Raw genomic sequence first — 14,743 nt, 5'->3', positions numbered from 1 at the left:
CATCCCTGTTAGTGAGCATTTCTCATTTTCCAAGATATGCCACACCTGTGAGGTGGATGGATTATCAAGAAGCTGATTAAACAGCATGATCATTACACAGGTGCACCTTGTGTTGGGGACAATAAAAGGCCACTCTAAAATGTGCAGTTTTGTCACACAAAACAACACCACAGATGTCTCAAGTTTTGAGGGAGCGTGCAATTGGCATGCTGACTGCAGGAATGTCCACCAGAGCTGTTGCCAGAGAATTGAATGTTCATTTCTCTACCATAAGCTGCCTCCAATGTCGATTGTAGATCATTTGACAGTACGTTCAACCGGCCTCACAACCGCAGACCGTATGAGGTTGTGGGGGCGAGCGGTTTGCTGATGTCAACTTTGTGAACCATGCCCCATGGTGGGGGTGGGGTTATGGTATGGGCAGTCATAAGCTATGGACAACGAACACAATTGAATTTTATCGATGGCTATTTGAATGCACAGAAATACTGTGACAAGATCCTGAGGCCCATTTTTTGTAAGGTATCTTTTACCAACCGATGCATATCTGTATTCCCAGTCGTGAAATCCATAGATTAGAGCCTAATGAACTTGTTTCAATTGACTGATTTCCTCATGAACTGTAACTCAGAAAAATCGTTGAAATTGTTGCATGTTGCGTTGATATTTTTGTTCAGTTATATATTTTAATACATGAGTTTTATAAATGTTAATCACATTTCTGCCTGGTGGCTCCACAGAGGTACCTGATCTACGCCGTGCTGTGGTCCTTCTCGGGCGATGGCCGGCTGAAGATTCGTGGTGAGCTGGGCGATTACATCCGCCGCATCACCACCGTGCCCCTGCCCTCGGCACCCAACGTGCCCATCATTGACTACGAGGTAGGAATGAATGTGCCCTCAAGTCTTGGGCAACATCAAGCTCAATACTTTTCAAGTTAAAATGTATTGTACTCTCCCGAGTCCGTGCAGGAGTTGCAGCGATGGGACAAAAATGTAACTACCAATTGGATATCACGAAATTGGGTAGAAAAAGGGCCCAAAAAATTATAATAATAAAAAAATAAAAATGGTATTGTACATTACAGGCACAGATGGATAGAAAACACAAAACCTTTGTCTAGGAAAACATCTGGTCACTAGTTACATGAATTATACTCCAACCCTCCTTCCTGCTTTCTTTCTTCCCTTCAGGTGAACATCTCTGGCGAGTGGCAGTCGTGGCAGGGCAAGGTGCCCCAGATCGAGGTGGAGACCCACAGGGTGGCTAGCCCTGACGTGGTAGTGCCCACCCTGGACACGGTGCGCCATGAGGCCTTGCTCTACACCTGGCTGGCCGAGCACAAGCCCCTGGTGCTGTGTGGCCCCCCCGGCTCGGGTAAAACCATGACCCTGTTCAGCGCCCTCCGAGCCCTGCCCGACATGGAGGTAAGTGTGGTGGCATCAGGAACATCGTTCACTAGGGTTAGATGGCACTTGACCAGTGAGTTGCCATTGTAGACTAAACTGACAACCATGGTTTGAATTGGGGAGTTTTAGTGCTGAATTGGAACAAAAGCCTGCACATGTCCTCAGAATTGGCCACCCTAGAGCTAAGTCTGAGTAGTATTCTAGAACAGAGCCTATATCTCTAAGTGTGCATTGAGTCATTCGTAGTAGTAGGTCTGCCTGCCAAACCAAGTTAACCCTTCCACTTCTGCTCCCAGGTTGTGGGTCTGAATTTCTCCAGCGCCACCACCCCGGAGCTGCTGCTGAAGACCTTTGACCACTACTGCGAGTACCGCCGCACGCCCAACGGTGTGGTCCTGGCCCCAGTGCAGCTGGGCAAGTGGCTGGTGCTCTTCTGTGATGAGATCAACTTGCCCGACATGGACAAGTATGGCACCCAGAGAGTCATCTCCTTCCTCAGACAGGTGAGGGGATCACACACATACTTGTTGTTAGATCCGTGTGAGGACCATATACACATGCACAAACATGCGCGTTAAAGGTCCGCCATTTCCTGGTTGATGAAATTCTAATAGTTTGCGTAATTTCAGTTTTTGACAAAACAAGCAATGAAGGTGTAGATAATTATTGTATCATCTAAACCGCAGTGAAATATATATTTTCAATAACCAAAAATATTGTCTTTTCAAATGTTTTGAAGCTGGTGTATAAAACCAAAAGTAAAAGACGCAAAAACAAACCTTAAGAACGGGAAGCATAGCAATAGCGCACAGATCAACTGCTTCTTAGATTTGCTTTAAGTGAGAATGACAGATCTATAACTCACATTTCTATGTGAATTTGGTGGGGTCGCCCAAAATGTTACATATTGCAGCTTTAACCATGATCACCTATCGGTGGTACTAAAGGAAAGGAGACCAGGGGCCTCATAAATGTTGCATACGTACGAAATATACCCCAAAATATGCATGCAACAGTTTTCCCACAAAAGTTGGCATATATAAAAACTGAACTTGGCGCACATTTTCTAGTGGTTGAAGTGTGGTCCTCTGTAGCTCAATTGGTAGAGCATGGCGCTTGTAACGCCAGGGTAGTGGGTTCGATCCCCGGGACCACCCATACGTAGAAATGTATGCACACATGACTGTAAGTCGCTTTGGATAAAAGCGTCTGCTAAATGGCATATTATATTATTGAATTGCAAGTAGGCAAATAAGTATTTTGTGCAAATAAATAAAAAAGGAAGGCATATAACAAGATGCAGCCATTTGCCGTTAGTAGGCCTAAGAGCGAAAATCTATTTTGTATTTATTTTTTATCTAAAATAATTAGACATAGGAATTTATTTCATAACCGTTGCAGAAATATTCCACCTTTTCTGGCCGTGATGCATTCCCGAAGTAGCCATACAACAAATGACCATGTGTATCTCGTATTTAGTTGGTGCTAGTAGCCTAGTAAATAGATGTATTTCAAGTTTTGCTGTAGTCTATGCGATCCCATAGGCAGCACAGTTTATTACATAGGCTACAGTCAAATTTAACAGGTGAACAGACGGAACTATGTATGTAACTACTGTAAGTAGCCTACTGTAATGTCAAATTTTTTGGATAGCCTAGACAATGTTTCAGAACTCACAGGGGCAGTCCAGCATATTTCGGTTGGGGGGAAAGTCGATACAAAACATTGTTGAATTCAAACATTCTGATGACAGGTCCACAACAATTAGCCATTGTTTTGTTTTTTTTGAAACTGTCATATTCCTTTGCCAAATACAGCATAAGTTACTGCAAAATATTTTAAAATTCTGCCAACGCCTCCAAAAACATTTGATCAAATTTGCCATTGCTCTTTCTTTTAGAAACTGCCCTTGACCTAATTCCAATAGTTCCAAATTATACAGCAAATAAAGGGTGTTATTGTCACCAAAACGGAGGGCGTTTTCCAGGCGGCATTATAATGCTTGTTTAAGCACGCGCAGTTCTACAACAGGTCTGGTTTTATAACGGGAAACATTAGTATGTATGGCGTGCGCCAAGTTTAGAAATCTCAATTTTTAGACATAAGCATTCTTTGCAGAAATGGCGCACGCAAATATTTTGTGTGAAATTTACACAACGGTTATAAATGAGGCCCAAGGAGACTATGAAGGATGCCATTTGAGAATCAGCCAGTGTGTTCTGAAGGAAAACGCGAAGGCCTATGTTATGCAGAGTTCCTGCTGGAGTATAAGCTCATCCTCTTCTGGTGTTTTCCCCTGCAGATGGTGGAGCATGGTGGCTTCTACCGCACCTCTGACCAGACCTGGGTCAAGCTGGAGAGGATCCAGTTTGTGGGAGCCTGTAACCCTCCCACCGACCCTGGCAGGAAGCCCCTCACCCACAGGTACACTGTAGGGTGTCCAATCAAAAACGCATCCTTTGACCAATGGGTGAAATAATGTTAATTGAAGGTCTTTCTCTAAGAACCAATGGCTTGTAGGATGGCCAAGATTAGGGTGACTAAATCAATGGAGGCCAGAATTTTTGGGGTCAAAAATCTAGAAAATAGCTTTGCGTCAGCTAGGTTGGATGCTGTGAGAGAATTAAGGCCAACTGACAGGCTCACCATTGAACTCCTCTTTCTTCTCGAATCCGGAGGACAAAAAACAATATAGAGGTAAGATAGATATCGATTTTGAGACATGACGTAGTATTTTAGTATACGCTTTTCATATTAAGATTTCTCAGATAAACAAGCGCATCTCTGTGAAAAGTCAACGGAGCACTGAGCGTACCACAATATATATATTTTTTAAAGGCTTTTTACATTTAATTCAGCTCGTGTCATGTAAATTTAGCTTTTTGCGACCCCGGAAACAACTTTGCAGACGACCACCACAACATGTAAAATCCTCAAGTCACTGCGAGAAGCGGCATCGCTCTGTCAACAGAGCTCGGTGCTTATTATCAGATGTACAGTGGGGGGAAAAAAGTATTTAGTCAGTCACCAATTGTGCAAGTTCTCTCACTTAAAAATATGAGAGAGGCCTGTAATTTTCATCATAGGTACACGTCAACTATGACAGACAAAATGAGAAAAAAAATCCAGAAAATCACATTGTAGGATTTTTTATGAATTTATTTGCAAATTATGGTGGAAAATAAGTATTTGGTCAATAACAAAAGTTTCTCAATACTTTGTTATATACCCTTTGTTGGCAATGACACAGGTCAAATGTTTTCTGTAAGTCTTCACAAGGTTTTCACACACTGTTGCTGGTATTTTGGCCCATTCCTCCATGCAGATCTCCTCTAGAGCAGTGATGTTTTGGGGCTGTCGCTGGGCAACACGGACTTTCAACTCCCTCCAAAGATTTTCTATGGGGTTGAGATCTGGAGACTGGCTAGGCCACTCCAGGACCTTGAAATGCTTCTTACGAAGCCACTCCTTCGTTGCCCGGGCGGTGTGTTTGGGATCATTGTCATGCTGAAAGACCCAGCCACGTTTCATCTTCAATGCCCTTGCTGATGGAAGGAGGTTTTCACTCAAAATCTCACGATACATGGCCCCATTCATTCTTTCCTTTACACGGATCAGTCGTCCTGGTCCCCTTTGCAGAAAAACAGCCCCAAAGCATGATGTTTCCACCCCCATGCTTCACAGTAGGTATGGTGTTCTTTGGATGCAACTCAGCATTCTTTGTCCTCCAAACACGACGAGTTCTATTTTGGTTTCATCTGACCATATGACATTCTCCCAATCCTCTTCTGGATCATCCAAATGCACTCTAGCAAACTTCAGACGGGCCTGGACATGTACTGGCTTAAGCAGGGGGACACGTCTGGCACTGCAGGATTTGAGTCCCTGGCGGCGTAGTGTGTTACTGATGGTAGGCTTTGTTACTTTGGTCCCAGCTCTCTGCAGGTCATTCACTAGGTCCCCCCGTGTGGTTCTGGCATTTTTGCTCACCGTTCTTGTGATCATTTTGACCCCACGGGGTGAGATCTTGCGTGGAGCCCCAGATCGAGGGAGATTATCAGTGGTCTTGTATGTCTTCCATTTCCTAATAATTGCTCCCACAGTTGATTTCTTCAAACCAAGCTGCTTACCTATTGCAGATTCAGTCTTCCCAGCCTGGTGCAGGTCTACAATTTTGTTTCTGGTGTCCTTTGACAGCTCTTTGGTCTTGGCCATAGTGGAGTTTGGAGTGTGACTGTTTTGAGGTTGTGGACAGGTGTATTTTATACTGATAACAAGTTCAAACAGGTGCCATTAATACAGGTAACGAGTGGAGGACAGAGGAGCCTCTTAAAGAAGAAGTTACAGGTCTGTGAGAGCCAGAAATCTTGCTTGTTTGTTTCCACCATAATTTGCAAATTAATTCATTAAAAATCCTACAATGTGATTTTCTGGAGAAAAAAAATTCTCAATTTGTCTGTCATAGTTGACGTGTACCTATGATGAAAATTACAGGCCTCATCTTTTTAAGTGGGAGAACTTGCACAATTGGTGGCTGACTAAATACTTTTTTCCCCCACTGTATTAGGTTACGAAATTTGACTTTTTGAATATAATGTTAATGATACGTTTAGAGAAAGGCCCCACTGAATGATTCAGAACATAAACAATCATATTCGTCTTGGTAAAATGTATTTTATAACATAAGGAAGTGAAGTTTCATCACCAAAGTGCGTTTTCACCCACTCTGGGAAGAGTGGGTGGACACCCTATTCTGTCAACATGACCTGTGACCTTTCTGAGACACTGTAGCTTTATCCTGGGTCTTGTTCAGTGGGGCATACCGTAGCAAAATGCTTTGAAACGGAAAACTGAAATGACTTTCTTATTGGAAAAGCCGTTTCAATCAGTTTTCTCACGTTTTGTGCCTAATGAACACGACCCTGGACTAGAGTCACTGGTAGATTTTAAATGATGAGTAACGCTGTGTGATTGAATTGTAGGTTTCTGCGACACGTACCAGTGGTGTACGTGGACTATCCCGGCCCCGCCTCCCTCACTCAGATCTACGGCACCTTCAACCGAGCCATGCTGCGTCTCATCCCTTCGCTGCGTACCTACGCCGAGCCCCTCACCGCCGCCATGGTGGAGTTCTACACCATGTCTCAGGTAAGACCCTCTGTACCAAGAGATAGATACAGTAGTAGTAGTATTTACAGTATTATTTATAGTAGTAGTATCTATAGTAGTAGTATTTACAGCAGTATTTATCTCTATGGTACCACATCCTCACAGACATGCCTTGAATAGGAGCCACTATAGAAATCATTCTCAATGTCTGATTATAGTGCTGAACACAATGTTAGGATGTAGCCGTCTATGCTATCTTGACAAATATCATGGTCGTTGTCGGCAAAACGGCAAAAACCGTTCTCGGGCCAGGCTAGATTGGATGTGCTGACCTCTGTCCTCATTGACCTTCACCCTCTGTCGACTACAGGAACGCTTCACCCAAGACACCCAGCCCCACTACATCTACTCACCCCGTGAGATGTCCCGCTGGGTGAGGGGCATCTTCGAGGCCCTGCGGCCCCTGGAGACGCTCCCTGTGGAGGGCCTCATCCGCATCTGGGCCCATGAGGCCCTTCGCCTCTTCCAGGACAGGTGGGTGTTCAGTCCATAGGGAAGTAGCCAGACTACTCCCTCCAAAGTAGTGTAGTAGAATCTATGGGGGAAAGATTGTTTAGCCATATAACTAGGACCTGGAATTTTCCCTTACCAGGAAAAACTCCAGGCGCTTGTTTTAGACTATAACCAAGGCCTTGAGTTTTTCCTGATTGTGTGACCTGATCGAGAAAAACTCAGGGCCCTATATCAGTTAAACGCAAAGAGATCCAAATATTTAAATGTCCTGTTTGACCACCTTGACGCGTCTGTCCCCTACAGGCTAGTGGAGGATGAGGAAAGACGCTGGACTGATGAGAACATCGACATGGTGGCTCTCAAGCACTTCCCCAACATCGACCGTGAAAAGGCCCTCAACAGGCCTATCCTCTACAGCAACTGGCTCTCCAAGGTGAGCTTCCTCCCCTTAGATACAATATAATACTGTTCTGTTTATACAGACGCAATATAAAATGGTGTACTATTTAATTCTGTGTATATCCATATGTTGCATCATCTAATTTCTCATAACTACTGTATAAACATACCCGCCATGAATGTAGAGCCAAGAAATTGACAATTAAGGCTAAGAATGAAATATGTTTTTTAGTTGGTGTCTGTTAACGGTTATCTGTCCCTCTCCTCAGGACTATATCCCAGTGGAGCAAGAGGAGCTGAGAGACTATGTCAAAGCCCGTCTAAGGGTGTTCTACGAGGAGGAGTTGGACGTGCCTCTGGTGCTTTTTAACGAGGTGCTGGACCATGTCCTTCGAATTGATCGGTAAGAAAAAATATATACAGTACCAGTCAAAAGTTTGGACACACCTACTCATTCAAGGGTTTTTCTTTATTTTTACTATTTTCTACATTGTAGAATAATAGTGAAGACATCAAAACTATGAAATAACACATATGGAATCATGTAGTAACAAAAAAGTGTTAAACAAATCAAAATATATTTGAGATTTGAGATTCTTCAAAGTAGCCACCCTTTGCCTTGATGACAGCTGTGCACACTCTTGGCATTCTCTCAACCAGCTTTATGAGGTAGTCACCTGGAATGCTTTTCCAACAGTCTTGAAGGAGTTCCCACATATGCTGAGCACTTGTTGGCTGCTTTTCCTTCACTCTGCGGTCCAACTCATCCCAAACCATCTGAATTGGGTTGAGGTCAGGTGATTGTGGAGGCCAGGTCATCTGGTGCAGCACTCCATCACTCTCCTTCTTGGTCAAATAGACCTTACACAGCCTGGAGGTGTTTTGGGTCATTGTCCTGTTGAAAAACAAATGATAGTCCCACTAAGCGCAAACCTGATGGGATGGCGTATCGCTGGAGAATGCTGTGGTAGCCATGCTGGTTAAGTGTGCCTTGAATTGTAAATAAATCACTGACAGTGTCACCAGCAAAGCACCATCACACCTCCTCCTTTATTCTTCACGGTGGGAACTACACGTGGAGATCATCCGTTCACCAACTCTGCGTCTCACAAAGACACAGCGGTTGGAACCAAAAATCTCCAATTTGGACTCATCAGACCAAAGGACAGATTTCCACCGGTCTAATGTCCATTGCTCGTGTTTCTTGGCCCGAGTAAGTCTGTTCTTCTTATTGGTGTCCTTTATTAGTGGTTTCTTTGCAGCAATTTGACCATGAAGGCCTTATTCACGCAGTCTCCTCTGAACAGTTGATGTTGAGATGTGTCTGTTACTTGAACTCTGAAGTATTTATTTGGGCTGCAATCTGAGGTGCAGTTAATTGCAGATTTCTGAGGCTGGTAACTCTAATGAATTTATCCTCTGCAGCAGAGGTAACTCTGGGTCTTTCCTGTGGCTGTCCTCGTGAGAGCCAGTTTCATCATAGTGCTTCATGGTTTTTGCGACTGCACTTGAAGGAACTTTCAAAGTTCTTGAAATGTTCCGTATTGACTGACCTTCAAGTCGTAATGTAATGATGGACTGTCATTTTCTCTTTGCTTATTTGAGCTGTTCTTGCCATAATATGGACTTGGTCTTTTACCAAATAGGGCTATCTTCCGGATACCCAACCCTTCCTTGTCTCAACACAACTGATTGGCTCAAACTCATTAAGAAGGAAAGAAATTCCACAAATTAAGTTTTAACAAGGCACACCTGTTCATTGAAATGCATTCCAGGTGACTACCTCATGAAGCTGGTTGAGAGAATGCCAAGAATGTGCAAAGCGGTCATCAAGGCAAAGGGTGGCTACTTTGAAGAATCTCTAATCTCTAATATATTTTGATTTGTTTAACACTTTTTCGGTTACAACATGATTTCATATGTGTTATTTCATAGTTTTGATGTCTTCACTATTATTCTACAATGTAGAAAATAGTAAAAATAAAGAAAACCCTTGAATGAGTAGGTGTGTCCAAACTTTTGACTGGTAGTATATATCTGCTTCACATTTTGCAATTTCCCACGTGGATAGGTTTTTGATTTTACATTGTTAAAATGACCAATTCATGTTCTTTCCAGAATCTTCCGTCAGCCCCAGGGTCATCTCCTGCTGATTGGAGTAAGTGGTGCAGGGAAGACCACCCTGTCGCGCTTTGTGGCTTGGATGAATGGCCTGAGTGTCTATCAGATCAAGGTAAGTAAAGAAAATGTAACCGTTATTGGTTAACTGCAAATTGAACTGTACCACTGAATTGCAGTTCAAAGGTATCTGGACAACATTTCAACACATTACAACAGATACTGTGGATGGGAAAAGTAATGGTTCAGTTTGCAGAAGTGTTTGTTAGGTCTGTGTTGAATTCAATTAGTTCTGAGTTCAGTGGTTGAATGAGGTGCTGAGCACATTGCGACGTGTGTGTGTCCAGGTGCACAGGCGGTACACAGGCGATGACTTTGACGAGGACCTGCGGACAGTCCTGCGGCGCTCCGGCTGCAAGAACGAGAAGATCGCCTTCATCATGGACGAGTCCAACGTACTGGACTCTGGCTTCCTGGAGCGCATGAACACCCTGCTGGCCAACGGAGAGGTAAAGACTAGGAACGCCACACTTTACTGCATCTCAATAGTCAAAAGTGGAACCGTGTCTCCTTTCCTTCATCTGTACTTATATTGAAGAGACTGGAGTGGGTAGCGTGAAAGACAATTCAAGATAGCCATCATCCTCCATATTGCTTTCACTTATCCTGTGTCAGGTCAGAGCAGATGGAGAAGGAACAAGGAAAAGAAGCCACTTGAAACTATTGAGATGTATCCCCTGTCGCCTCTTCCATAGTCCCCAATGTAACTATACTAGATACTGCTATTGAGAAACTGGTTGGGTGCTGCTATTGAGATGCTTGTTAGATATTGCTATTGAGATACTTGTTGGTAGGAAATGTCACGTCCACCCTCCAGTTCCTTTATATCTAATATACGTTTTGTCTTGTCCCTTCCCAGGTGCCAGGTCTGTTTGAGGGTGACGAGTACGCCGCCCTGATGACCCAGTGTAAGGAGGGCGCCCAGAAGGAGGGCATGATGCTGGACACTCACGAGGAGCTCTACAAGTGGTTCACCAGCCAGGTCATCCGGAACCTTCACGTGGTCTTCACCATGAACCCCTCGTCCGAGGGCCTGAAGGACCGCGCTGCCACCTCCCCTGCCCTCTTCAACAGGTGGGGCAATACACATCTGCAGTAGTCACTGGTGTTGGTCTATCCATATTTACGGAGTACACAGTGGCACCAGTCACTCAGTTGTAGCTGATAAACCCATAGAAAGTCATTTTTAGGTTGAATTGATTCATTTGGATCCATTTAGATAGATTTGACACATGGGTCAAAATGCCCTTGGTCCTTTACTCTTTTTCTTCAGATCTGCTGTGATCGTATCCTTCCACTGCAGTACCTGTGTTGGCCACTGCTAACGCTCCTTTCGTCCCTCCCTCAACAGGTGTGTGTTGAATTGGTTTGGAGACTGGTCTACCGAGGCCCTCTACCAAGTGGGCAAAGAGTTCACCATCAAACTGGACCTGGAGAAGCCCAACTACAAGGTGCCCGACTACATGCCCGTGGTGTATGACAAGCTGCCCACACCACCTTCTCACCGCGAGGCCATCGTCAACGGCTGCGTATTTGTCCACCAGACACTGCACCAGGTAAGATTCACTCTTTGGTAATCAAAATACTTCAGCTGTGCTTGATTGAGCTTGCCTAGTGCAATGGAACCAATGGAGTAGTCTCAGGTGCAAAGCCTTCCCATCTGGTGCTCCAGGCAGGCTCAATCAAACGCTCTATTTGAAAGAATAGAAATACCATTTAAACCCAGGTCTGTCAGTCATATGACTTGTGTGTAAATTATATTCATTCGCTTGCAATGGCTTTCTTACTCCTCAGGCTAACAGTCGACTGTCCAAGCGCGGTGGGCGCACCATGGCCATCACTCCTCGCCACTACCTGGACTTCATCAACCACTACGCCGACCTGTTCAACGAGAAGCGCAGCGAGCTAGAGGAGCAACAGATGCATCTCAACGTGGGCCTGAGGAAGATCAAGGAGACTGTGGACCAGGTAACGCATCATTTCATAGCAGACGTTACAATCTCTCGTAAACGTAAGACGTAAATTGATTTAGCTAGCTAGCACACACAATTTGGTTCTGGGTTCCAAGATGATGGTAAATCTGAAGGAGTGTGGTATCCATTCCAGTTGTTTGATACCACAGTCTTTATCTCTACCCATAGGTGGAGGAGCTGCGACGTGATCTGAGGGTCAAGAGTCAGGAGCTGGAGGTGAAGAATTCGGCTGCTAACGACAAGCTGAAGAAGATGGTCAAAGACCAGCAGGAGGCTGAGAAGAAAAAGGTAAGCTAGATGAACTAGTTGACTGTATACGTGGTCTGAAACTTCCGACCCGCTCGGACACAAATAAGCAGCTCGGGGCCTGATGTGGCCAGGAGTTTCAGATTTCTGCTGTATGCTAAAGCTATTAAAGTGGATGGTGGTTGTGTCCTGTGGTTGTATCAAACCTGTGTGTTGCCATGATGATCCATAGGTGATGAGCCAGGAGATCCAGGAGTCTGTGTACAAGCAACAGGAGAAGATCAAGGACAAACAGTTGAGCGTTAAAGAGGATCTGGACCAGGTGGAGCCGGCTGTTATTGAGGCTCAGAATGGTATGACTTACCCATCTCTAATCACTTTGTTGTTTTTGGTGGTCTATTTCATTGTCGTAGCCTTTTGATGTATCCTACTCTTTAGAAATTGTCACAATCAATTGAGGTACTGTGATTTGAAATACAGTGTTCTGTGTAAACAAACTCATTTGGGATAGTTCATAATTGCAATGTAGCTGAAGCTGTTGAATGACCACATCACCGAGTTTACAGGATGCGATGCTCAACTTATAGAGGCAACAATACCCCATATTTATCTTATTTTCTCCCTCAAGTTTTCATTCTAGGTTCCTTATTGTCCTCTCTCCCGTGGTCTCTCGGTACGAGATGGATATCTCTTCTTCTCTTGCTAACATCTCTGCTCTTCTCACTTTCCCTCCTCCTCCTCCTCCGTTGTTGCCCCTCTTTGTGTCGTCTTGTGCTGGGCTTAGCCGTTAAGTCTATTAAGAAGCAGCACCTGGTGGAGGTGCGCTCCATGGCCAACCCGCCGGGGGCGGTCAAGCTGGCCCTGGAGTCCATCTGCCTGCTCCTGGGAGAGAGCACCACGGACTGGAAGCAGATCCGCTCCATCATTATGAGGGAGAACTTCATCCCCACCATTGTTAACTTTTCTGCTGATGAGATCAGGTGAGATGGGAAGATGGCAGAAGTGTGGGGAAGGGGGAGGGGCGTCTGGGACTGTTCATTGGCAGAGAGGAGTTGCGTGATTGACGTTTGATTTGGAGCAAACGCATTGACTGTTGGTCTGAGTGGTCGACATGTTTTGGCATTCCCGCAGTAAATATTGTTTTAAAATGTAGAGGTACATTCCTGTTTAATGTTTTTTAAATCTCTAAATTGCTACTTTTAACTTCAATGAGTCCAAATGCAAAAAACACCTCTCTGCTCTCAAAAGAACAATCCCCTTGCCCCTCTCTTCCAACCCGGCTGCTGTCAACTAATGACTGGAAAAAGATCAGACAAGTTATTGTCAGGGACAATTTCATCACCAGCATAGTCAACTTTGTCTCAGAGGACATGAGGTACCTCTCCCAAGTCCATACGGGAGTTGCAGGGATGGGACAAGATTGTAACTACAAATTAGGTAGTATCACGAAATTGGGGAGAAAAGTAAAAAATATTTGTAAAAAAGCTCTAACAACCAATACCTTTTCCATTTTTAAATTATAGATGTATTTATTTTTGCTTCCTTGCAAGCCACCCCTTTCCTACATAATTTCATCATGATCATTTCCGAATACCCTGCTCGCCATTTCATTAATTTGCGATTTCATACAATTGCCTGTGTTGCTCTGTCCTAACCCTGTGACGCTATCGTTATGCAGTGAGTCAATCCGTGAGAAGATGAAGAAGAACTACATGTCCAACCCCAACTTCAACTACGAGATGGTCAACAGGGCCTCCCTGGCCTGTGGCCCCATGGTCAAATGGGCCATCGCTCAGGTAAGGAAACCACCGCCCACTGACCTTTTTGTTTTGGTAATGTTTGAGGGTGGATCTAAAAAGTATTTCCTCGATTCCTCACCTCCCTCTCAAAACTCATTTGAGGAGAAGATCCTAGAGGAGGAACCTTGGATCTTCTCCTCCGATGCATTTTGAGGAGATGTGGAGAGAAGAAAGTCTTTTGAGATTCACCCAATGTCTAGTGAGTGCCAGGAGTAAATCTGTCCTTACCACGTTTCTCGATCCATCAAAACCCTGCGACCTACTTATAACCTACAATTATAGCCTGCAATTATTGACCTCTCTTTTCCCCCTCTTCTAGCTGAACTATGCTGACATGTTGAAGCGTGTGGAGCCGCTGAGGAACGAGCTTCAGAAGCTGGAGGACGACGCCATGGACAATAAGTCCAAGGCGGAGGAGGTGGAGCAGATGATCCGCGACCTGGAGTCCAGCATCGCCCGCTACAAGGAGGAGTACGCCGTGCTCATCTCTGAGGCCCAGGCCATTAAGGCCGATCTGGCCGCTGTGGAGGCGAAGGTAGGGAAATCAATCTGACCATAAGAAAAACATTCCTAATTAACTCAACTAAACCATTTTACTATCGCCGTAACCTTAGGAATAGGCAAGAGATTTAGGAAAATCCTTTCAAGCGCAAATAAAGATTTTCCTATGAAAAAGGCCTTGCATCTCAGCTATTAAAATTCTGAAAGTCAATGCCCTAGACTTGACAGTAACATGTAGCCCTAGGGGATGAGTCTTTTCAGTTTATAGCTCCATTTCAATGTAAAGCAATTGAAGACCAGGTGGAAAAGCACTATCTATCCAATCTATCATTGTTAAACCCGACCTTGACTGTCTTCTTTGACCACAGGTGAACCGCAGCACAGCCCTGCTCAAGAGCCTGTCTGCCGAGAGCGTTCGCTGGGAGAAGTCCAGCGAGACGTTCAAGAACCAGATGGCAACCATCGCCGGGGACTGCCTGCTGTCCGCAGCCTTCATCGCCTATGCTGGCTACTTCGAGCAGCAGATGAGACAGAACCTCTTCACCACCTGGTCGCACCACCTGCAGCAGGCCAACATCCAGGTACTGGGGGGTTGTTCGAGAATTGTTTGCTCACA

At 44.7% G+C, this 14,743-nt stretch overlaps 1 protein-coding gene across 1 annotated transcript in view; it reads left to right on the top strand.

Annotated features, from left to right (window-relative positions):
* The window catches only part of dync1h1 (dynein, cytoplasmic 1, heavy chain 1), a 53,746-nt gene that overhangs the window by 22,992 nt on the left and 16,011 nt on the right, over positions 1-14,743 (top strand). Inside the window, exons 36-54 of the mRNA XM_041855583.2 lie at positions 741-881; positions 1,194-1,427; positions 1,706-1,912; positions 3,712-3,833; positions 6,392-6,557; positions 6,889-7,052; positions 7,335-7,464; positions 7,700-7,833; positions 9,549-9,663; positions 9,896-10,057; positions 10,468-10,682; positions 10,960-11,164; positions 11,403-11,576; positions 11,750-11,869; positions 12,060-12,180; positions 12,612-12,807; positions 13,506-13,623; positions 13,946-14,161; positions 14,496-14,708. Of these exons, the coding sequence (XP_041711517.2) occupies positions 741-881; positions 1,194-1,427; positions 1,706-1,912; positions 3,712-3,833; positions 6,392-6,557; positions 6,889-7,052; positions 7,335-7,464; positions 7,700-7,833; positions 9,549-9,663; positions 9,896-10,057; positions 10,468-10,682; positions 10,960-11,164; positions 11,403-11,576; positions 11,750-11,869; positions 12,060-12,180; positions 12,612-12,807; positions 13,506-13,623; positions 13,946-14,161; positions 14,496-14,708 (3,153 nt within the window). The remainder of the gene's footprint in view (positions 1-740; positions 882-1,193; positions 1,428-1,705; positions 1,913-3,711; positions 3,834-6,391; positions 6,558-6,888; positions 7,053-7,334; positions 7,465-7,699; positions 7,834-9,548; positions 9,664-9,895; positions 10,058-10,467; positions 10,683-10,959; positions 11,165-11,402; positions 11,577-11,749; positions 11,870-12,059; positions 12,181-12,611; positions 12,808-13,505; positions 13,624-13,945; positions 14,162-14,495; positions 14,709-14,743) is intronic.

The sequence above is a fragment of the Coregonus clupeaformis genome, chromosome 29 (genome assembly GCF_020615455.1).
Source record: "Coregonus clupeaformis isolate EN_2021a chromosome 29, ASM2061545v1, whole genome shotgun sequence".
In the NCBI taxonomy this organism is placed as follows: Eukaryota; Metazoa; Chordata; class Actinopteri; order Salmoniformes; family Salmonidae; genus Coregonus; species Coregonus clupeaformis.
This window is presented reverse-complemented; position numbering and strand designations above follow the sequence as displayed.